A 24,407-nucleotide genomic window follows, 5' to 3' on the forward strand; every position below is an offset into this window, starting at 1 on the left:
CTGGATAATCCAGTTGGATGGAACAAACTATGTTTCCTGGTCCACAAAATGTTGCTTGCTTTTGCACAAGGAAGGACTATGGACTGTAGTTAATAACCCACCAGATACTACTGCTTGGGATCCAGATGACGAGGATGATGCAAAGAAGATAGATGACTTTAAATGTAGCAATGAGAAAGCTCTTTGCATTATTGGACTAACACTGAGTGACCAGCAGCTTGTCCATATTCGTGGTGAGGAGTCTGCTGCTAGGTGTTGGAACATTTTGCAAAGGCTTTATGTTCATGACAGTGTGGGTGCACATATACACCTTACATACAAGCTGTTTAGGGCTCGTCTGCAAAAGAATGGAGACATGCTGACCCATTTGAACTACATGAAGGCAACTCTTCAAGAGCTTCATGAAAAGGAGTTGATTTTTTCAGAGTTGCATCAGGTCTACATTATTTTGTCCTCTTTGGATGAAAGTTATGATGAGTATGTTTCTTCTTTGGAAGTCCTGACCAGAGAGGAACTGACATTGACTAATATAACTGGGAGACTGCTGGAAGAGTCCAGAAGAAGGCGTGACAGAGACCAGCTGAGAGAGACACAACCACGAGAGGAGCAGCCATTCACCACTGCTTATAACATCAAGAAATGTTATTCTTGTGGGGCTAGAGGGCATATAGCCAAATTCTGTAGAAAGGGAAGAAAACAGAATGTAAATAGTGGTGGGAAGGCAAAGAAGGGCATTGGTTTGGCTGTTTCTGGTGAACCAACATCCAGAAACAATGAGCTGTGGGTTGTTGATAGTGGGGCTTCACAATGTATCGCCAAAGTGAAAGAGGGGTTTGTTAATATAAAAAACGGCAACCAACATGTTTCACTGGCCAACGGTTGGAAGATGAAGGCCTCTGGTGAAGGTAATTCCTATTGTCCATACATTGATGAACAGTTACCTATGTTATATATACCTAAACTAAGATTCAACCTGTTATCTGTAAGGGAATTGGTTAAGGTTGGGTTTGTGGTAAGAGGGGAGCAATGCACTATTGAAAGGAATGGAACCTGTGTAACTGCTAATTTGAAAAATGGTTTATTTGTTCTCACTGGTAACCTGGTTAGTACAGTGAAAGACAACTCTATATGTGAGAACAAGAAGCCGCATGACGAGTGCATACATTTACTGCATAGGCGGTTAGGGCATGTGAACTTTAACTCACTACGTAGAACAGTTGAGTTAGTACAAGGCATAAAACTGAAGCCATGTAAGAAATACCTGAATTGCAATGCCTGTAATCAGGAAAAGAGTAAGGCAACTCCTGCAAACAGGTTAAACGGTTTCAAGACCACTGTCCCTTTGGAAGTTGTATTTGCAGATCTAATTGGACCCATGAAACCTAGTTTAGGAGGATCATGTTATATTTTAAGTATCCTTGACCATTACTCTCGTTATGGTTTTTGTTATCTGCTTAAGTCAAAGGCAGACACTTTCCAACAATTTTCAAACTGGCTTAAGTTTGTCGAGAGGAAAACAAAGAGAAAGCTTCAGTGCATAATAACTGATAATGGCACTGAATTTACAAACAAACGCTTTGTTGATATGCTAGAAACAGCTGGCATTGAGCATAAATGTTCAACCCCTTATAGGCCTCAACATAATGCATTTGTTTAGAGACGTGGGCAAATGTTACAAGCCATAATAAGAACTATGTTAAAAGATTCTGGCTTAACAGATAGACTGTGGGGGGAGGCAGCAAAATGTGCAAACCATGTTCTAAATATAGTGGTTAATACTTCTACTGGTAAAATACCATATACGCTATGGCATGGTAGAAAACCAAACCTTGTTTACCTGCACACGTTTGGCACCCCAGCATGCGTCCACATTCCTATACAACTCAGAAGTAAAGGCCAACATAGGGCTAGGCAGTTATACTTTGTGGGTTATGAATCTAATCATAGATCCTATCGTTTCTGGGAACAAGGCACAACCAATGTATATAATAGTGCAAGTGCCAAATTCCTTGAGCACGTTGGTTGGGATAGGTTAGAGCAAGAAACTGTTAAAACTGATCCTCTAGTGTTTGAGGACTCCCATGATAAAATACCTAGAGATAATAAGACATCTTCTGCATCTGCAAAAGATGAAGACGCGATAGGGGAGATAAAAGATGAATCAGAGGAAAGGAGAGGAGTCAGAAATTCAAAGCCCTGTACTTCCTTGGCATTCAACGCAGATGTCCACCTGATCGCTATGAAGCCAGTGTAATATGTCAAGTTAATTTAGAGCCTTCTAACTATGATGAGATCAGGATGTATCCTGAAAAGGAACAGGCATCATGGAAAGCTGCAATGAATAGGGAGTTGAAGTCTTTGCAGGATCTTAAAGTCTATGAGAAAGCAAAACTGCCACCTGGTGAGCAAGCTATAGGATGTAAATGGGTTTATAAAATTACGAAAGGAGTAGATGGAACTGTAACCCATAAGGCACGTTTGGTTGCACAAGGTTTTGCCCAAACTACTGAGGATTATGATAAGGTGTTTGCACCCAGTCTGAGGGCAACTACTTTGAGAGCAGTTTTGGTGTGGGCAGCTAAAAACCAATATGTAGTAAACCATGTGGATGTTGAAACTGCATATTTACATGCTCCATTGCAACATACTATTTATTTAAGAATACCACCAGGATTGACTAATAATAGACCATGATTGTTGGAAATTAAAGAAAAGCCTTTATGGATTAAAACAATCTGGTTATGAGTGGAATAAATGTATAGTTAACAAGTTGCATGCAATAGGTTTTGTAGCCAGTGATGCTGATCCTTGTTTGTTTAGAAGAGAACACAATGGAGTATTATCTTTTCTTCTATTATTCACAGATGATATTGCAATCATAACGAAAACTAAGCTAGAAGCACAGAACATTATTTCAAGGTTTCAAAACAAATTTACAATTAGGAACCTTGGGGAAATAAGCCACTATTTGGGGTTAGATATCGTAAAGACAAATAGAGGTTTTAAGGTTTCGCAAGCCAGTAAAATATCTCAGTTATTAAAGAGATATTATATGGAACTTTGCAAACCAGCAAAAACTCCGATGGCTATGGATTTTAAGGACACTAATGTTGAGAGTCCTGTATTTGATAAGACTATGTACCAATCTTTGATAGAAAGCCTTATGTAACTTAGTAAGTGGACTAGACCTGACATTTCCTATTGTGTAAACCAATTGGCTAGGTACAACAATGAACCAACTGTTAGACACTGGCAAGCAGCTAAACAAGTATTGAGGTATTTAAAGCAGACTATTCACTACTCGTTATACTTAGAGCCAAATCGTGAGTTAATCCTTACAGCATATGCAGATGCGAGTTTTGACTCTGAGACAAGCAATCGTAAATCAACTTCAGGGTTGGCTATAATGTTGGGTGATGCTTTAATTGGATGGAAGTCCATCAGGCAAAAGCACATAAGCCTGTCTACAATGGAGGCTGAATTCTCATGTCTATCAGTGTTATGTACAGAACTGCTAGTGTACAAACAATTACTGTTAGATATGGGTCTAAATGTAAATGATCCATTTATTGTGTATGAGGACAATCAGGCTGCGATAAAGATGGCAAACAATGCTGCAGTTAGAACAAGATCTAAACATACTGATCTTCGTTATTTAAATGTAAGACAATGTGTAAAGGATAAATTAATACAGCTAGAGTATTGCCCATCTGATGTAAATATTGCAGACCATTTTACGAAGGTCCAAAGTGCTGTGAAACACAATAATAATTGTGAAATAATGTGCATAAGATTGTAAATGTTATATATTATCCTACCCAAAGGGGAGAATGTTAGGCATATGATGATAGCCTACATATTGGGTTGGAAATATATAAGCCATGATGATGTTGTAACTTTAAGAACGTAATTGATCCATGGGCGTGTGAGGTTGCTCATGGCCATAAGAGGGAGCTAGAAACGTAGATTCTCTCACTGGATCTCTCTGAATATCTGAATTTGCTGATCGCTCTATTATTGCTTTTTTGCTCTGTATCTGCATAACTGTGTTTTTGACCTCTGGACTGGTAAGAAGACTTTTATTAGGATTTGTATTTGGACTGTTATTTTTGTGTATGACCTGGACTGATTATTTTTGACTGTGCATTTTTTATTTTACACCACCTTAAAGTAAACTACTTTCTATTTTCACAACTCAGTGTATCTTGTGGTTACTGTGATCCCTTACTGCTCTCAGTACTCTTTCTTGTCTGTGTAACTCCTTGGTAGCACAAGAAGACCTCTGCACAACAATACCTTAACAATATTGACTAAATAAATGGAAATTCAGTGCAAATGCAATTAAGATATGCTTTGGTTAGAAAAGATATTCTAAACTGATATTATTGACTCTATTAGAAAAATGTAACAAATGTTAATATGCAATTGTATATTTACTAACAACAACAAGAATTGTATTTGCTTAGCATGGAAAAACGGTTATTACGAAAAGAAGAGAGGATGTACCAGAGGGTGTAATATTGGACTTATTTGGAAGAAGCTTACATGTACCATGGAATCACCAATGGACTCAGTCATCACATTGTCTATTGGGCACTTGAGTGTGAAAATAGAAAATTAATAAAACATTTATAATAAAAAAGAATGTATAAAGGTATTTCAAATGAATGCTGGAAATGCAAATGTAAAAAAGGGACTTTTTATCATTTAATCTGGACATGTAATGAAGCAAAGAAATATTGGAATAGCATTCAAATTCTAACACAGACGTTTCTTAAAGCGGACTTCTGGATGGCGCTTCAGCGGCGAGGACGGTCGGATTCGACCGCCGGCCCTTCAATCCTGTTGAAGCAGCAGAATAGCTGACGATCAGCTGTTCTGCCGCTCAAAAACCCTTCTCCTTGGGCAAAGAGGGGAGGGGGAGCTTCCAGGTAGGGGTAGAGCTCCCCTAGAGCCCCAGAACATTTGTTCTGGGGCATGAAGGGTGAGAGCCCCCCCGAAGCCTGGGAATGCTCTGCTTTAGCAGAACAAGACGCTGAATCCACTCCTGCCGGATCTGATTGACATCTTGAGTGACGGCAGCAGCAGAGCTTTAACTCTGAAACTCAAACTCTCTTCCAGCTCCAACAATTGTTTTGAAAGAAGGGGAAGATGGTGCCTGACTATTTTTTTTTCTTTTTAACAAGAAGGAAAAAAAATTTTCTTTAAAGTAAAGTGACTGTTTGAACTGAGTTGGAATATGTAAAATGGACTTTTAAACCTTAAAAGAGCTACTTATAATTTGGAGGTGCTAAAAAGTTATTTTTAAAATTTGGTTATTTCACAGTTTAACTACAAAGTAATAAATGGACTAGAAAGTGAAAGTGTGTATTGAAAGTCATTAGTTGTAAAGATGGCTCCCAAACCGCATAGACCCATTTTTAAAAGTGTGGAGGCATTGTTTGTTCAGCAATCTGGAACGCAGTCTTTGAAGTTACCTCCCGAAGCTGCTGCATCTGTATTGACTTTAAAAGATTTACAATATGCTCTAAATGATGCCTTAAAAATTCAGTCTGAAAAAATATTTGAGAAGGTGGCAGAATTTATTGGAAAGGAGAGCAAGAAAATAAGGGAGGATACTTTGATGTCACTTCAAGTGTTTTCAGGCTGTATTGAGAATCTGGATGAACGTGTGGAAGCAGGTGTTCTGTTGTTTTTGTTGTTTTTACAAGATTCTCAAATACTAATTTTTTCTGCTGTTTTGACGATACTTTCAAAAATTAGTGTTTCGAGAGAAAATGTAGTTAGAAAACTGTCTTACTGGAATATGAGTGGGGGAGGGGAGTGAGAAGTTGTTTAAATGTGACATGTGCAAAATGACACAAACAAGAAATAACAACTCATCCAAGCATTTTTTAAATTATTTGTGCTCTAAGAAACTTTTAAAATCATAGTTTCTAAATTTATCCTTAAAATAGCCTCCTGCAGAATTTCATCCTAGTATTTGTAGTGTAGAATATCTATAAATACTGTACATATAGATTATCCAACTGAAGCTTAAACCTCTAAGATAATTTTGGAAGAAATATTTAAAACCACATGGAAGCACTGTATTTGTCTGCTGGTCATTAAATTGCACTTTTTTTCAAGCTTGCATGAGTTATGAAAAAGTGCTGCTTTAATTATTCAAATTACCAAACAGTGCATCATTAATCCCACATTTAGAGCAGACATATTTCTTTTCAGGCTGTCCAGGAGAGAGATGCTCTGCTTATGCAGGGTCTGAGGCACTTCCTCCAAATGATTTTCAAAGTGCTCAGATGTCTATCAACATATTAGCAAATCTTTACTATATAGCTAATTACTTTTGGAGCCCAGTGTGCCACACAGTACTTTTGTAGAAGACATACGTTCTTATGTGTTTTTATAAAATTCATGGAACAGCCTGGCTTGGATTAATAAGATGTAGTAATCTTTTGAGAAATTCTATTATACTGTTGTAAAGCACATTTGTTAGTTCAAGTAGACCCCTATCACCAGAGTTCAAGACAATGCTTACCATGTCCAGTTTGCCTCGATGTTCAACCAGAATAGAGAAAGCAAACGTGGTGACAGTGCATGCTGCTAAAGAGAAGTATGTGTTCATGATTGCCCTCTGTTGGTCCTCTGCTGATTTTGCAATGGCCGAGTTAAAACTGGGCCAAAAGAGCCAAAGAAAAAGAGTACCTGGAAAAGAAGATGTGTCAGTCTTGACTTCTGGCAACTGCCTGGCTTAGTGCCAGTTTTCATCACAAAATTTTAGAAGTTGTTTCCTTTGCTTGCTTCCTGGCAGGGATTGGCCCAAGGTCACAATCAGCTAGCTTTGTGCTTAAGACAGGACAAGAACTCATAGACTCCAGGCTTTTAGCCTAGCCCTATCCACTACACCAAATTTGACAGGTTCATGTAAAGGAAGTCCTCAATTTATGTAATGGAGCCAGCCCATCATGATTGTGAGTTGTCATGGTTGTAAATGGTTTGGTTGTGTGAGCAACCCAATTTTATGACTTCTTTTGGGACAATCATTAAGTGAATGCCATGGTCATAAAACAAATGCCACGTTAAGCAAACCAATGGTTCACAGTGGTTGCAATTTTGCCAAAAAATGGAAGTAAATGCCAGTTTTTAGCAAAACCGAGGTGTTCAGCAACAAGCTATATTTATGCAAATGGCCATAAATATAGCTTGTTGCTGAACACCTGAAGTTCTATCATGTGATTTCAGGGGGAAGCATTGGAACTTTGAATCTGGGTTGTAAATAGCCCCCTGGGTGATACCATTATCACTTTGAAAGGGGTCTCAGTCATAAGCTGAGGAGTACCTGTATCACTTGAAATTGGTCAAATATAGATGGAGAGGTAAAACAGCTTTGGGTTCCTGCTGTAAATATAAAGTCTGTATAATATTTCACTTTTACAGCTTTTGGGGGAAATGTTGCTGCTTACATTATATGTCATGTTTTCAATCTTTAACACATCATCCAGGTGATAAAGAATCTGAGCCAAAGTTACTTTGAGATCACTTATTAATGCTGATGTCTCATTTAGGACAAAAGGCATCTACAGGAAGAATGAAGAACCTGACTAGAAGAAAACACATAAAGTTCAGAAAAACATAACCTATATATGCAAATGCACGGAGCGCATGACCCTCCTTGCAAAGTGGCAATACGCCACAGAGGTAACAGCTGAGGCCTATGGAGGGATGTGAGGTTTTCCTTCCCTCTTCATTTCATTCTGCCAACATTTCAACACAAAGGGCTGTACATTCTGCTTTTTACTGATTGACATGTGATTGTTTGTATTGCAGTCGTTTTTATTTTGTTATTTGTCAATTAGTTCAAGATGATTACATTAGTTAAAGGTAAAGTTTCCCCCGCACATGCGTGCTAGTCATTTCCAACTCTAGGGGCCGGTGCTCATCTCCGTTTCAAAGCCGAAGAGCCAGCGCTTGTCCGAAGACGTCTCCGTGGTCATGTGGCCGGCATGACTAGACGCCAAAGGCGCAGGGAACGCTGTTACCTTCCCACCGTAGTGGTCCCTATTTTTCTACTTGCATTTTTACGTGCTTTCGAACTGCTAGGTTGGCAGAAGCTGGGACGAGTAACAGGCGCTCCCTCTGTTACGCGGCACTCGGGATTCGACCCACCAAACTGCCGACCTTCTGATCGACAAGCTTAGCATCCTAACCCACTGAGCCACTGTGTCCCTCATGATTACATTAGAAGTTATTTAAAAAAAGTTAATTAGTTAAAAAAACAGCTCCATGGAATTTACCAAACAGTAAAATGCTTACTCACCAATCATAGCAAATAGGTCTGAATGGTAAACAGAACCTTCTTTAGGATGTCCATTTTTCAGGCCAGGCCGGTAGAGGATTCTGGCTACAGCCAACCCAAAATAAGCTCCGAAAGCATGAATAGTCATGGATGCCCCAGTATCTCTGGCCTGCAAAATATTAGCATGAGCTTCAGCACATAGCTACAGCGAATCGCCATTCCACCATAGCCTTCCAAACAAACAGCAAACGGCATGTTTTAATTGAAACAAATAAGTCAGTGCACACTAGCACATATTTATGTTTTTTTTTTCATTTATATAGCTGCTTAAGTCAGTCAATGACTCTGGATATATGCATATATATGGATTTTAATAAACAGATATGTCTTTGCATCTGTGTGTCAGTGTCTGAAGCAGTGGTGTCACTATACTGGAGCAATTATGCAAAAAGGTGTGTAGAATTTGCTTTCTTTTCTCTCCCTATGCTTAATGCTAAGAAGCTGATTTTGGATATTAGAAGATATCTGTACAGTTTACAATCTTTACTAAGTTAAATTGGGATATATATTTTTTTCTTTATCAGCCCTGGCATGTTAAATATGTTAATGATAGAGCATTGGTGCCATCTTCAGGTCACTGGAATTACTGGAATGCCTTAAATAACAGAATAACAGAGTGGGAAAAGACCTTGAAGGTCTTCTAGCAGAAGAGAGACCCCACACCATCCTGGGCAAATGGCTGTCCAATCTCTTCTTAGAAACCTCCAATGATGGGGCACCCACAGCTTTTGAAGGCAAGCCATTCCATTGGTCAATTGTTCTCACTGTCAGGAAATTTCTCCTTAGCTTTAGGTTGCTTCTTTCCTTGATTAATTTCCATCCATTGTTTCTTGTTTTGCCTTCTGGTCTTTGGAAAATAGATTGAACCCCTCTTTGTTGTGTCAGCCCCTCAAATATTGTAACACTGCTATTATGTCACCCCTAGTCCTTCTTTTCACTATCCAATTCCTGCAACCATTCTTCATTATGCTTTACCCTCCTGGCCCCTTTTCTGCATTCTGTCTAGAGTCTCAAAACTGTATGCAGTATTCCAAGTGTGGTCTTACTAAGGTTTTATAAAGTGGTATTAATACTTCATGTGATTTTGATTCTAAGCCTATGATTACGCAACCAAGGATTGCATTAGCTTTTTTGGCTGCTGCTGCACAGTGCTGGCTCATATTTAAATGATCGTCCACCACGACTCCACAGTCCCTCTCACAGTTACTGCTGTTAAGCCAGGTTTCACTTAATCTGTACATGTACTTTTGGTTTTTCTTGCCTGGGTGCAGTATTCTAGGTGTGACCTTGTTGTTGTTAGTTGCAAAGTCATGTCTGACCCACCGTGACTCCATGGACAACGTTCCTCCAGGCCTTCTTGTCCTCTACCATCTTCTGGAGTCCATTTAAGCTCACGCCTACTGCTTCAGTGACTCCATCCAGCCACCTCATTCTCTGTCGTCCCCTTCTTCTCTTGCCCTCAACCTTTTCCAGCATTAGGCTCTTCTCCAGTGAGTCCTTCCTTCTCATTAGTTGACCAAAGTATTTGAGTTTCAACTTCAGGATCTGGCCTTCTAAAGAGCAGTCAGGGTTGATCTCCTCTAGGACTGACCGGTTGGATCGCCTCGCAGTCCAAGGGACTCGCAGGAGTCTTCTCCAGCACCATAGTTCAAAGGCCTCAATTCTTTGGCGCTCAGCCTTTCTTATGGTCCAACTTTCCCAGCCATGGTGTGACCCTACTAAGTCTTTATAGAGCATTACTAATATCTTGATTCAATCCCTCTGTTAATGCAAGTTAGGATTGCATTGGCTTTTTTGGCTGCTGCCACATACTGCTGTCTCCTATTTAGCTGATTGTCTACTAAGATTCCAAGATCCCTCTCTCAGTTATTGCTGTTAAACCAGGTTTCACTTAATTTGTACATGTACTTTTGCTTTTTCTTGCCCAAGTGTAAGACTTTACTTTTCTCACCATTGATTTTCGTTTTGTTAGATAGGGCCCAGTGTTCAAGTCTGTCAACATCCATCTGGATCTTGAGCCTTTCATCTAGGGCAGGCATGTCAAACTCACGATGTCATGTGATGTCGCGCAACGTATCACAATTTTTTCCCCATTGCTGGCAATGGGGTGGGTGCGGTTTTGACATGACGCATCTGGCCTGCGGGCCGGCAGTTTGACATGCCTAATCTAGGGTGTTGGCTATTCCTACCAGCTTAGTATCATCTGCAAATTTGATAAGTTTCCCTTCCATTCCCACATCTAAATCATTTATGAAGATATTAAAAAGTACTGGGCCTAAAATGGAACCTTGTAGTATCCCACTGCTTATTTCCCTCCATGTACATGTAGTACCATTAAGGACTACTTGTTGAATACAATTTGTCAGCCAGTTACAAATCCATCAGGTGGTAATGCTATCTATTACACTTTTTTCTAGTTTACCAAGAAGTAGGTTGTGGTCTACTTTGTTTAATGCCTTACTGAAGTCTAAGTATACTATGTCCACAGCATTTCACTAGTCTACTAATATAGTCACTTTGTCAAAGAACGAAATAAGGTTGGTTTGGCCTGATCTGTTTTTAACAAACCTGAGCTGACTTCTAGTTATAGCTGTATTTGTTTATTTGTTTTTGATTATCTTTTCCAGGTTCTTCCCAGATATTGATTTTAGGTTGATTGGTCTGTAGTTTCCTGGATCTGTTTTTCCCCCCTTCATTTTTGAAGTTGGAAATCACATCAGCTTTTTCCAATCCTCTGAAAGTTTCCTGGTGCTCCAGAGTTTTTAAAGATATGGTACACTGGTTCTACGATGACATCTGCCAGCTCCTTCAGAACTCTGGGATGTAATCCATCAGGTCCCAGTGATTTATATGCATCAAGATCAGACAGATGTTCTCTTACCATTTTCTTACTTATTTTAATTTTTATTTCTAGTCTGTCTTTTACAGTTATATTTTTGGTAGGTTGGGTTATAATTTCTTTTTGCATGAAGAATGAGTTATAGCTTTCTCTCTAGTATCCATTACTTCCTTGCCATCTTCTCTCTTTAATGGACCGATTGTTTCCTTGACTTTTTTCTTGTTATTTATATATTGAAAGAATTTTTTTTTAATATCTTTGACATTTGTTGCAAGTTTTTATTCATTCTGAGCCTTTGCTTTCTTGACTTCTTCTTTGCAAATTCTGGCTATCTGCTGATATTCTGCCTTAGTTATCTGTCTCTCTTTCTTTTTGTACTTCAGTTTATCAGAGATCTTTGTGCAACCATCTACTTGGATTTTTTTGTTTTTGTTTTTCAGTGGTTTCTTTTTAAGTGATTGTCCATTAGGACTCCAAGGTCCCTCTTGCAGTTTCTGCTATTGAGTTAGATTCCACCTAATCTGTGCCTGTGCATTTGGTTTTTCTTGCCTAAGTGCCTTACTTTTCTCACCACTGAATTTCATTTTGATAGATAGACCAGTGTTCAAGTCTGTTTAAGAAACTGTTAAAGCTAATTGTTATAATTTAAGCTCTAGACCTTTATTTCTACTTTGAATGGACATAAATTAGCCAGAAAATATCAGACTTGGAAGAATCAATTTGGCATACAAGTTAAGGCACCAGGCTAGAAATTGGGGGGACCATGAGTTCTAGGCCCAACTTGGGCACAAAGTTAGCTGGGTGATCTTGTGCCAGTCACTTTCTCTTAGCTCTAGGAAGGAGGCAATGGCAAACCACTTCTGAAAAACCTTGCCAAGAAAACAGCAGGGAGTTGTCGAAGCAGTCTCCAAGAATCAGACACGATTGAATAGGGGGGAAAAACAGAATGAGATTAATTGAAATTAAACTGAAATGTTTGAAATGTTTGATTAGGTTTATTGCATTAAAGCAATTCAATTAATTTATTCAGCACTAAAAGAACTTGAGAAAAATTATGTTCCTGAAGGAAAATGTATTAGAAATTGCTTAGCAAGTTCTAGAGTCATCCATTCCTTGGATTTGCTGAAAATGTCTTCTTTTGCTGGCAACACTTGGTATGGAGAGGGCAGATTTCTAAAGAAGGTATCTGTTTCTTTAATTTAGTCTGCAGAATTGTTGGATTCATTTTTAATGCATTCCATTATGATATTGAAATAGATCTGGATATATAAAAAAAACTGTCTATGATCCCTAATCCAGAGTGGAATAGATCTGTTGGACTTTTAATTTTCATCTTCCTGACTAATTTTCGCCCAGTGGGGTTTGTTTTTCACTAAAGTTGATCTTTTTTCTCATGGGGAAAAAGACTAAAGACCCACACAATTTCTCAGAACTGAGTATTTCCTTTTCGTGGAAATATAATGCAGCACTCAAATCAAAATGTCCTTCAAAAGCATGACAAACAAGAAGGTAGCCATTGTCAGAGAAGGTCTTAAAGCCCAACATACCAAAAATACAAAGGTGATATAGAAGACAGAATCACCTTATAAAATGGCATGTAGATCATAATAAAATAGAAGCCAGAAAATTCCTACCTTTAGCACATTTACCACAAGATGTTCATTGCATACAAATATAGAAATTTCAAATATTGTTAAAATCAGCATCTGAACTGGACTAGTTTTCCCCAGGACAGCTCCAAATGAGATCAGGACAGCTGCTGTGCTGAAGTCTGCATTTATCATACTTTTGATTTAATGAGAGAAAGCAAAAACATATGGGTTATATATGTATTCAGATAGTAACTATTAACGAAGCACCTAGAGATGCAGAATAAATGTTATTTATTCATGTTCTTGATTTAAAATAGTTATCCTGGCTTCATGAATCACTACTTTTATTTGTATTAAAGTCATCATAAATCCATTAGTATTTTCTCAAAGTGATAAATTTCATATCTTTGCTGTTCATTGGCTGAATATATTGATTGACATACAAGCAAACTCAACTGGAGGTAGAGAGAAAGAAAAGAGGAGCTAAAACTTAATGAATGAAGTCAACTTTCAGCAAAGTTTTGTAGTTTTGTTTTTTTTTACTCCCATTTATATCCCGCCCTTCTCCGAAGACTCAGGACGGCTTACAATCTAAGCACAAATCAATGTGCTTAGCAGTAGCCTTCATTCTATGTATATGCCTGCTTATTAGGGCTTTCGGGGGGCCCAAGCGGCATTATTACAAAGTCAGCTTATTGCCCCCAACAATCTGGGTCCTCATTTAACCTACCTCGGAAGGATGGAAGGCTGAGTCAACCTTGAGCCTGGTGGGACTCGAACCTGCACTAATTGCAGGCAGCTGGTGTTACTTAAGGAGGCATTAGCCCACTGCTCCACCAAGGCTCTAGTTGTGTATTCTAAGACAGGGAATCAAGAAAACCCTGGTGGTATAGTACTGTCCTAGTTAGTTTTCCAAGCCCAGGTTGCATCCTACATATCTGCTGTGAGTTCTATTAGCAGGATACTCTTAAGTCGTGCCTTGGTGGCTCTAGCTGGCTCTATACCACTTTATTTTCTGATGCTGGCCTTAGATGCCAGCTTTCTCAAGAACTAGATGAAGGAGGTTCCTGATCTGAATCCAGGTTAAAAACAGTTGTTGACTCAGTATCATTGCTGGGTAAGGTGCATATGATCTTATTCTTAGGATGAGCACTCTTGCTCCTATTCATTATAACTGTTGGGTGTATTAAAGCCAGGCCATAAGAAGATGTGTAAATAATACCTTCTGAACAAATACTGAGTAATTTGATCATAAGAGAGTTTGGATGCCAAACGAGTTAGTGTAAGAAGTATAAAACTGCCTTCTTTCTTTTTTTATTCTCTTTCTGCATTTCTCTTACAAAGTGCTTCTTTGCCTTGGAATTTACATCTCAAGAGTTGTGGTGGGACAGTGGTTAGAATGCAGTATTGCAGGTTGACTCTGCCCACTGCCAGGGGTTCAATCCTGACCAGCTCAAGGTTGACTCAGCCTTCCATCCTTCTGAGGTTAGTAAAGTGAGGACCCAGATTGTTGAAGACAATATGCTGACTCTGTAAACCGCTTAGACAAGGCTAAAATGCTATGAAGCGGTGTATGAGTCTAAGTGCTAATATTGTACTGCAAATAATATTATGGTAAAAGTTTAGGGGGAACACCAGCAGAAAAACCTGTTATTATATCTAGTCTGCTCCTGAACATTTTGAAAGAAAAGCAATGAATACAGATTTTAAAAATGCTGTATGTTTGCTTAATGAGTGGTGGCAGAATTCTAATAACTTATTGAAACAGGTTTTTAATAATTGCAAATAATCTGTTGCAGAATTTTCTCTATTTCATTGTCTTTTTTAAAAAAGTGGGGCCCTGAAATGTCTGCAACTCTTTTTACTCACTGGAAATTTATTGCAGAATACTGTATACTGTGCACCAACAATTAACTTCAGAGGTTTTGTGTAAACTAAGACTGCCTTATCTAGACATGCAGAAAGGGTTGTCTGTTATTAATTTAGAAAATTAGGCAAGTTTTTTCTTACCTGATGTTACAATATCAATAGTACATTGAGGATCACAACACTGTATTTCTAAATTTAGAAAGTAATATCTTGCTTTTTAAAAGTGCGCAAAATAGTCAAAGATAAGAAATTGGTGTATATCAGTGTCCATTTCTAATGTATGTGATCGTCATAACAATGAAATTACTAGCTAGAGGGAACTGCACCCTGCATGTTCCGTTTCAGAAAATACTTTTTCCTGGCAACGTATTTGCTTTTCTTTTAGCAAAAACATTGAAGACATTGTTGCAGTTCAATGAACATAGCACTTCCTTGAGGAAAGATACCATTTACAATCCTTTCAGCAGTGATAGATTTGGACTGCAAAAATAAAAAAGGACCAACATTTCAGGAAGTTCTGACAATCTGGTTAAAATACATAATAGATGCCACCAAGTGAAATTAATTTTAACTGCTGATTGAAGAAACATACTCTTTCATATACTGTATTTTATACTTTTTAAAAATTTGAATTCCTTATTACCATTATTGCACACAATTATTCAAACCATTATCAAGAATTAACATATGAACCAATGCTGGAAGACCTATTTACTTTTTAACATTATTGGGAAGGCTTATGTGAAATGCAGGCAAAACATTTTAGTTCTTTCCAAAACATTATGGGAGGCAAAAGCCACCCTTATCACTGAACCCCATCCCTGACTTTGTACTGGTTCATGGGAATGACCTGGAGAGATAGGAAGAAAAGCTGCAGACTAGACAAACGTCATGGAAGAGTTGTCTCAGCCCACAGAAACAAAAGTGATGTGGGAAGCATTTCAGAAGGGACTCTCACTAGTTTTCTGGAAAGGAGGGGAGATTTGCAATATTCACTTTCACATATTACAGATCTGGACAGAATGATTTGCCCATCCCACAAAAGTGACAGGTTGACATTGTGGACCTAGGGAAGGGTGGGCAATGGCTCAAGGAGGAGGAAAGATAAGCTGCAATCAATAAGGTGTCAGCTGCTAAATTGCCAATAGAAATTCTCTGCCCAGAGGCATAGTCAGGATATATGTATTCTAGCTTTCATAATACAGTTTCATTCACCACTGAAATTTCTAAAAAAAAAAAATAAAGTCCAATGAAACAATTGTGCCACAGCCAAACCAATGAAAGGCTTAAAATGTGCTACATAATACTGGTGTTGTTTTTAATTTTTAATTTTATTTTTGTTTTGTTTGTTTACTTGCTTAAAATTTAAATTGGGGTGGTGAATTTTAAGGCCTTCCTGATATTACAGAAGTACAACTTGCAGTAACCCTTGCTATGTCTCCTAAAAGATATAATTCTGTAATGTCTGTGGAGTCAGAGGTTCCTAACTTGCTAAAAGCCAAGAAGTAGAAGGAATGTTTCTTTAGATAATGTGTTCCTTAACTAGGGTTCCTAGATTTCTTGAGGTATCACAGGTTTTATCTCAGATGGAGGAAATGAGACTAAAAATTTTTAGAAGGTCTGAACATCTGAAAAAGTTGGTATGGGACACACTGTTTTTTAAGGCAAATATACTGTGTTTCCCTGAAAATAAAACCCGGTCTTATATATTTTTTTGCCTCCAAAAGAGGAATTAGGTCTTATTTTCAGGGAATGTCTTACCCGCTTACCTCAGTGTCAGGACCCACCCCAAACCATGTCTTAGGTTCAACCCCCCTTCCCTCAACACAATTTGGTCAGCCCCCATCCTTCTACTTCATGTTGTCCCTTTCGTGGGAAAGGGAAAAAGGGAACTTTGAATCTTTATGGTTATTGCCTTCTTCCTCTCCAGAATTAAAAGAAAACACAAGCCAGATACCTTCCTCCCTTTTGTTCCCCCAGTTCAAAAGGTTTCCCTTGGTCTTTGAAATAACCTAAGGCAGGCTGAATCCACATATGCTCCTCCTTCCTCGGGAGATGGCAGAATCCATATGGGGGGGAATAATGTTTTAAACATACATTTATGAATGTGATATAAATGGATTCTGACACTCAGGACCACTGCAGCCAGGCCTTCCATGCCCAGACACCGGTCATTTATTTTTATTTTTTTATTTTAATTCCATTTATATCATGCCCTTCTCCGAAGACTCAGGGCGGCTTACAAGCTTAGCAGTAGCCTTCATTCTATGTATATGCCTGCTTATTAGGGCTTTCACACACACCCCAAGCGGCATTATTACAAAGTCAGCTTAATTGGTGGAGCAGTGGGCTAATGCCTCCTTAAGTAACACCAGCTGCCTGCAATTAGTGCAGGTTCGCATCCCACCAGGCTCAAGGTTGACTCAGCCTTCCATCCTTCCGAGGTAGGTAAAATGAGGACCCAGATTGTTGGGGGCAATTAAGCTGACTTTGTAATAATGCCGCTTGGGGGGGTGTGTGAAAGCCCTAATAAGCAGGCATATACATAGAATGAAGGCTACTGCTAAGCTTGTAAGCCGCCCTGAGTCTTCGGAGAAGGGCGGGATATAAATGGAATTAAAATAAAAAAATAAAAATAAATAAATTGCCCCCAACAATCTGGGTCCTCATTTTACCTACCTCGGAAGGATAGAAGGCTGAGTCAACCTTGAGCCTGGTGGGACTCGAACCTGCACTAATTGCAGGCAGCTGGTGTTACTTAAGGAGGCATTAGCCCCCTGCTCCACCAAGGCTCAGTATGCCACCGCCCGACTTCTTCTGTGACTGCTTGCAGCCACTCATGGCAGGAGGCCATGTGATGCATCGCACCAGTGCCGCTGCTTGCAGGAGGATACCACGTGGTGTGTCACACAGGTATCACCGCTCACAGCAGGGCACCACTTTGCGCATTGAGGCAGAGCTGCCACTCACAGCAGGATGCCACTCACAAACGGCCACCAGCAACCAGAAGAAGTGGGCCAGCAGCCATGCAGGCTCCTGATGGATGGGGCTGCTGGTGCTGGTGCCACCGCTGCAAAACAAGGCAGGTGTCAGGGAGTGGGAGGCCTAGCTGCAGGGGCCCTGAGTTAAGCAAGTGCGGGGCATGTGGGGCAGCTCTACACCCCACCCCTCCATAGCTTGATTTTTACACATGTGCCTCATCCCACCTCATACAATCAGACAGTGGGATGGAGTGGGCGGGGTCTTCACTAGGCAAATTATTTTGGGGATAGGGCTTATATTAGGCACACATGTAAAAATCAAGCTAGGGCTTTTTTCAGGATAGGGCTTATTTTTCTGGGGAAAACTGTACTTGCCAATCTTATAACATTTACCATCACTAGCTCACTATGGTTTACATCACAGTGCTATCTTTAGCACAACACCTCTGGAAATTCTAGTAGAAATTCACTTGTAGGGAACTTGTGGTAACCAAGCTTAATATTCAAGTCACTTGTGCTTTCCAGGGTATTCTCCTTACCTTTCAATGGCATTATAGACATGATTTGATTCCATGTGCCAAAATCCTTGTAAGAGGATGCCCCACTGAAGGCCCAAGGCAGCAATGAGCAAGTTGATGCCAACACTGCTGAAACCATATTTTTTCAGGAATGTCATCAGGAAACCAAACCCAATAAATATCATCACATGAACATCCTGAAAGACTAGAAAAAAAATTAAGAGAAAAATTTTATAATAGGCATCATCGGTAAATAAATTTCTCCTGGCAATTTCATTCCAGGTTTTCCAAGTTTTAAAAGGGACAGTTATTTCTGATAAAGAAAGAAAGAAAGAAAGAAAGAAAGAAAGAAAGAAAGAAAGAAAGAAAGAAGGAAGGAAGGAAGGAAGGAAGGAAGGAAGGAAGGAAGGAAGGAAGGAAGGAAGGAAGGAAGGAAGGGAAGGAAGGAAGGAAGGTAGGTTGCTTATTAGCACAAATGTTCACAAAGTGCCTTCACTCATCTATTAATAAGAAAAAGTTACATTCAGTGGCTATGAAGTACTGATAGCTTCAGGAGCAAATGAGGGGGGAATGGAATGGAACAGATTATCATAAAAGAGGGTAGGTAATCTTAGCTGGCAGAAACTTTAGCCCAATAAGAGCAATTTCTCCGCATTTTAGATGTATAGGGTAAGAAAAAAATCCCACATTCAGGCATGGGATGATAGAGTTTTATTTACATTATTAAGAATCAGAAAACAGGCAATGAAGAGGCACAGAAACAACTTTAAACCACATTGGGCTATTGAATGAACAGCCACCTTAGAGGTGCAGTACATGTTTAAAATAGGGATGCGGTGGCTCAGTGGGTTAGGACGCTGAGCTTGTCGATCAGAAGGTCGGCAGTTTGGCGGGTTGAATCCCAAGTGCCGCGTAACAGAGTGAGCGCCTGTTACTCATCCCAGCTTCTGCCAACCTAGCAGTCTGAAAGCATGTAAAAATGCAAGTAGAAAAATAGGGACCACTATGGTGGGAAGGTAACAGCGTTCCGTGCGCCTTTGGCATCTAGTCATGCCGGCCACATGACCACGGAGAAGGCCTCGGACAAGCGCTGGCTCTTCGGCTTTGAAACGGAGATGAGCACCAGCCCCTAGAGTCGGAAACAACTAGCATGCATGTGAGGGGGAACCTTTACCTTTACCTTTTACATGTTTAAATAATTCAACTGTAACTGCTCCCTTGACAAATAAGCTCATTATAATTGCCTTGGCACAAAGTCTTGGCTAATACTTCTCCTCTCCCTCTCCTATCAGAATCCTTCTTACTAGTCTTCACACTGCTTCTTTCAGCTTCTCCTCCTCTTGACCCTCCAGTCCATCATTCACCCCATCAAAAGCACTGGGGATTCCCTCATAAGCAAAACTTCCAGCTTCTCCTGCTCCATATTGGCCAAGCTATCAACTGATGCTCAGCAGTTCTTTGCACAAAATCTGCCTTCTCTCCAGTGCCTTTTTCTTATCACAAGTAGTCTCCCTACTACCAAAACTTTCAGCTGTGTTGATTTCAAACATTCCTGCCTTCTTTCCCACTCCCTTCTGGCTTCCTATACAGAATGAAGATACTTAATATATTTCTGAGCTAAATATCTGCAACCTCCCCAGAGCTATCTTCTTTTCTCTTCATCCTGTGTCTCCCCCCCACACCCTCCTGCTATTTGACTTTCCTAAGAGTAGTTAAATCATAACTGGAGCCAGCAGATTGCATTATATTTCTCTGATTTATATGCTATTCCAGTTCAAAGACTCTGAATGACTTTGTACAAATACACATTCAAACAGACATGCACACATACACAGAGAGACAGAGAGAAAGAGCAGAATTATAGCAGTAAGAAATGAGATGTGTAAGGAATAACTAACAACATCTAGCTCAGAGCATCTCAGGGGTACTGTGTCTTTTCATGTTATCCCCAAATGTTCCTCTGAAGGGCCACTCTTCAGGCTAAAAAATCTCCACAGGAATGCAGCAGTTCAGACATTCCCTCAGGGCTGGAACCCTCAGCAAACATTCTCACTAGATAAACAGCTTCAACTCATCTCTGAGGTGCTCTCAGAGATATCAGGCCCTGAGCCACGTAGGCCTTTAAAAATGATAATCAGCAGTTTGAATTGTACCAAAAGCTACGCAGCAACCAATGCAACTCCTGTAGTATTACACAAATGAATGTGTGCATAATTCAGTGGACTAGCTGAATCATCTTCAAAGGAAGTCTTATGTAGAGCGCATGGGGCCATGAATACAAGAAGCCCCTGAATACAAAAAGGAATATCATGGCCCACCAAAATCAAGTCCAAGAGTGACCCATGTGATTTCCATCCCATGCTAGAACATAACCTCTACCGAAAGGGTATAGGTAAAGGTAAAGGTTCCCCCGCACATGCATGCTAGTCGTTTCCGACTCTAGGGGCCGGTGCTCATCTCCGTTTCAAAGCCGAAGAGCCAGCGCTTGTCCGAGGACATCTCCGTGGTCATGTGGCTGGCATGACTAGACGCCAAAGGCGCACGGAACGCTGTTACCTTCCCACCCTAGTGGTCCCTATTTTTCTACTTGCATTTTTACGTGCTTTCGAACTGCTAGGTTGGCAGAAGCTGGGACGTGTAACAGGCGCTCACTCTGTTACGCGGCACTCGGGATTCGACCCGCCAAACTGCCGACCTTCTGATCAACAAGCTCAGCGTCTTAACCCACTGAGCCACCGCGTCCCAAAAGGGTATACACAATCCATAATCCTCCAAACTCTGCTGAAGATGTGACCTAGCCATACAGCGAAACATTCAGAAACCAACCCACAAGCTCGGAGAATGAACCTTCACCCTCATACACAATCCATTTCATCCAGGGCTTTGTGCAGTTGCAATCTCACCAAGTTCTCAACAAACCTTCTTTAGAAAAGAAGAATCAAAACTGGCCACTGGTTATCCAGAAAAATTGGTTTGAAAAATAGCTTCTTGAGGAGGGAATGCAGCACTTTCTGGAGGCACAATAATCTTGATCAAGAATGCATTAAACACTACTTGAACTCAGCTTCAAGTAACTTTTCTGGAGGTTTTCACTAACCAGGTGAAAGTAGCGGTGTAATTTAGACGTGGCACATCAACCAGCATACTGGACACTGTCCATTCCTTCAGGAACCATAGGGTCAAAGCAATTCCAGATAAGGTCACTAAATAGGGCCTATACCAACTCTCCTCCAGGTAACTACCAACTCCAAATGAATATAAGCACTTTCATCCTTTTGATTTTATATAAATTCATTGCAGCGGCCCAGCAGCCAATTTTGGGCCTGAATTATTTTTTTTTTTATTTTTTTGCAAAATCAGCTTTACTAAACACAATAAGGGGAAAGAAACTTCACTCCACTGCTAAGCTTGTAAGCCGCCCTGAGTCTTCAGAGAAGGGCGGGATATAAATGGAATTAAAATAAAATAAAAATAAATTCTTGCTATAATGTAGACTAAAATTTGAGTTCTTTCCCATGTTCAGTCACATTCATCTTCAACAGTATCACTTAGGCTACAGCTTTATAATCTCTTCTGTAGTTTTATATTATAGATCTCTTTGGTAAACCAATGAGTTTCCTTGGCACAGTGAGTAGAACTTGAAATAATCCCCAAGTAATTTTTGAAAGCCAGAGATTCCAGTAGGCGCCTGGGGTGGACAAATCAAATGGATCCATCCTTCCTATACAGGTCATTGGCATTGGTTGACAGGTGAACCAGAGAGTGATCTGATTATCACAAGGGACTGAGGAACATGTTTCCTGTCACATTTCAGTTACTTTGAAATATGTTGATCCCATCATCACCTGAGCCCATGACAGTGGTGGGATTCAAATATGTGAACAACTGGTTCTTTGTGTGGATGCTGCTTCTGGAAGTCCATTCTGGGCCTGGACAACAAAAAAATAGCTACCAGTTCTGCTGAAGTGGTGCAAACTGGCTGAATCCCACCACTGGCCCATGATCCCCAAAGACAAGGTTTATAAGTTCATGGTGGCCATGAATTCACAAGCCACATCTGAACTCACCCACAAGATGTCTCTCAAAATCACTAGGGTGGGCACCCTAGGTTCAGCAGCTCAGGCAGGAATGAAGCTGTGCAGCAATATGTCCAGGGCAATGTCATATCCTCAACTCACCCACCATTTCTTTCCCCAGTCAGGTCTACCACAATACCTTCCAAGATCATCTAATATCATCTACTTCTCCACTTTTACCTTTTGTCTTTGAGGGGGACGCTTCCAGCACCCTTCATTTAACTGTTTAACTTAACTTTGTCCTTTCTAGCCTTGCATAAACTTCATTGCAACCATTGTGTCACATATGTTTTTACAACAAATTGAAGAGAGGTTTTTTTTTTTTTTTAAAAGGTGAGGGATAAAAAGAAAATAAAACCAGTACGATTTCTTTTCAAGAAAATTTGTTGAAAAACCAGCTAAAAGATTTGAATGAAGAAAATTTGTTTTAAAGTACTGGGCACTTTCATTTTAAAAAAAATATATATCTCTTTTTTAACCATGATGTTTAACAGTTTGAGGGCTAATATTTTTTCAAGGTAGATGGTTGTTCTCCATTTTTCATTTCTTCCAGTGCTTCACTGCATATTTGTAACACGTGTAGGCTCAGACCAAATTCTCACTAATGTCTGCAATTTCACACAATGGTAATTGGTCATCATAGTTATTTATTTATTTTTTTATTTTAATTCCATTTATATCCCGCCCTTCTCCGAAGACTCAGGGTGGCTTACAAGTTATCAGCATTGCAAAGTATTTAGATAATAGTTTATGCCTTGTCTTTGACATATACATATACAAAAAAGGAGGCTACTGTATATACTATAAACACCATAGAAAAGGAATCAACATTTTATTATATTTAAAGAGAAAGAGAGGGGGAGAGATGCAGTGGTTTCAACTTAAAAAAAACATGAACAGAAGCAGAATACACCTTAATACCAAAAACATATGGAGAGTTTTCTCTATCAGAAAATATCTGATTATGTTATATAAATATGCAACAATATTTCAGGAAATCACAGGACGGTTTATAGATTAAAGTCTTGATGATAAGGCAAATCTTAAGCAATAATTACAACATTCAACAAAATATGTCTAGATCTGAGGTCATTTGGTTCTTGGAAGAGTCATGCATGTATTAATGCAAGAATAAACCTTCCATGAGAAGCACTTTTGAAACAACAATTTAAAAATTGGTGGGAGGTATACATTTGGGAGCCAATTTGGGGTCCTACTTCAAGGAAAGAAGGCAAGGTTGTCAGAATACAAGCGAATTTGAGGGCTAATCCACATGGAGCCCCATTTCCATCTGTCCTGTTTGCCATCGTTCACTCCCTAGAGACTAAAATGGACAATGTGAAATTTGAGCGGGCCACGAACAAGGAGTATATATCGGAGATGGTGACCCTTTGAGAGCTATATGCAACGAAATTTCATTTTGATGTATGCCAATTGGTGTACATTCAAAGTGACGATAAAGTTATCATTAAAAACCATATGGCTTGACTCAAAGGGCAGTTTGCCTGCACATGGCTTAAGTGCTATTCCTTCCATTCAAAAGAGAATTATACCAACAATAAGTAGGATGGATCCACATTTATAAAGACAACAACAATAATAAATCTGAGTAGTAATATCTTATAAACACATGCAAAACATCCTAGAAAATTAGTCCAAATAGTTAAATGTAGGTAAATATTTATCCTACTATATTTAATGACTAATGGCATACATTAATGAACAGAAATGGTGTTATACTAAAGTAGCATGAAGATCCTTCAATATAATTTGTAATTATTCATTTGTGGATCTTACAATTTCAGAAATAAGAATTCCCCTGTTCCAGTGTGCCAGAAACCCATATCCATGGTAAGATATATTTGCCTTTTTAATCTGCAAGTCAGCAGATGTCTGAGTAGGTGGAAGATAGGAATCCAAGGCAGTTTATAAGATGTCAGAGAAATTCAAAGACATACCCACTCATAAAACTCTGCGAACTTCCTCTGTGAACTTCCTAGGGAAGTTAAGGCATATTCAGAAAGAATATATCAAGTGGCTAGTTAGCTAACCAAATTAGCAGAACTGTCACATCTGTCCCCAAATTTTCTCATTAGAGTATTTCATATTTGCATTAAGCATTATTTTTGCACTATGCCCCTTATTCAGAATGATGTGCTTGCCTCAGAAGGAAACT

The 24,407-nt window shown here is 39.5% G+C and overlaps 1 protein-coding gene and 1 long non-coding RNA gene across 2 annotated transcripts in view; one reads left to right on the forward strand and one right to left on the reverse strand.

Moving 5' to 3' along the window:
- Positions 1-24,407, forward strand: part of LOC310632646 — a 1,302,393-nt gene that overhangs the window by 675,279 nt on the left and 602,707 nt on the right. The window lies entirely within an intron of this gene.
- RHAG (Rh associated glycoprotein) overlaps positions 1-24,407 on the reverse strand; it is a 35,718-nt gene that overhangs the window by 10,925 nt on the left and 386 nt on the right. Inside the window, exons 2-5 of the mRNA XM_083349957.1 lie at positions 18,177-18,360; positions 12,830-12,980; positions 8,318-8,465; positions 6,539-6,705 (exon numbers count right to left, since the gene is read on the reverse strand). Of these exons, the coding sequence (XP_083206083.1) occupies positions 6,539-6,705; positions 8,318-8,465; positions 12,830-12,980; positions 18,177-18,360 (650 nt within the window). The remainder of the gene's footprint in view (positions 1-6,538; positions 6,706-8,317; positions 8,466-12,829; positions 12,981-18,176; positions 18,361-24,407) is intronic.

Source organism: Vipera ursinii, assembly GCF_947247035.1.
Source record: "Vipera ursinii genome assembly, chromosome: 1".
Lineage (NCBI taxonomy): Eukaryota > Metazoa > Chordata > Lepidosauria > Squamata > Viperidae > Vipera > Vipera ursinii.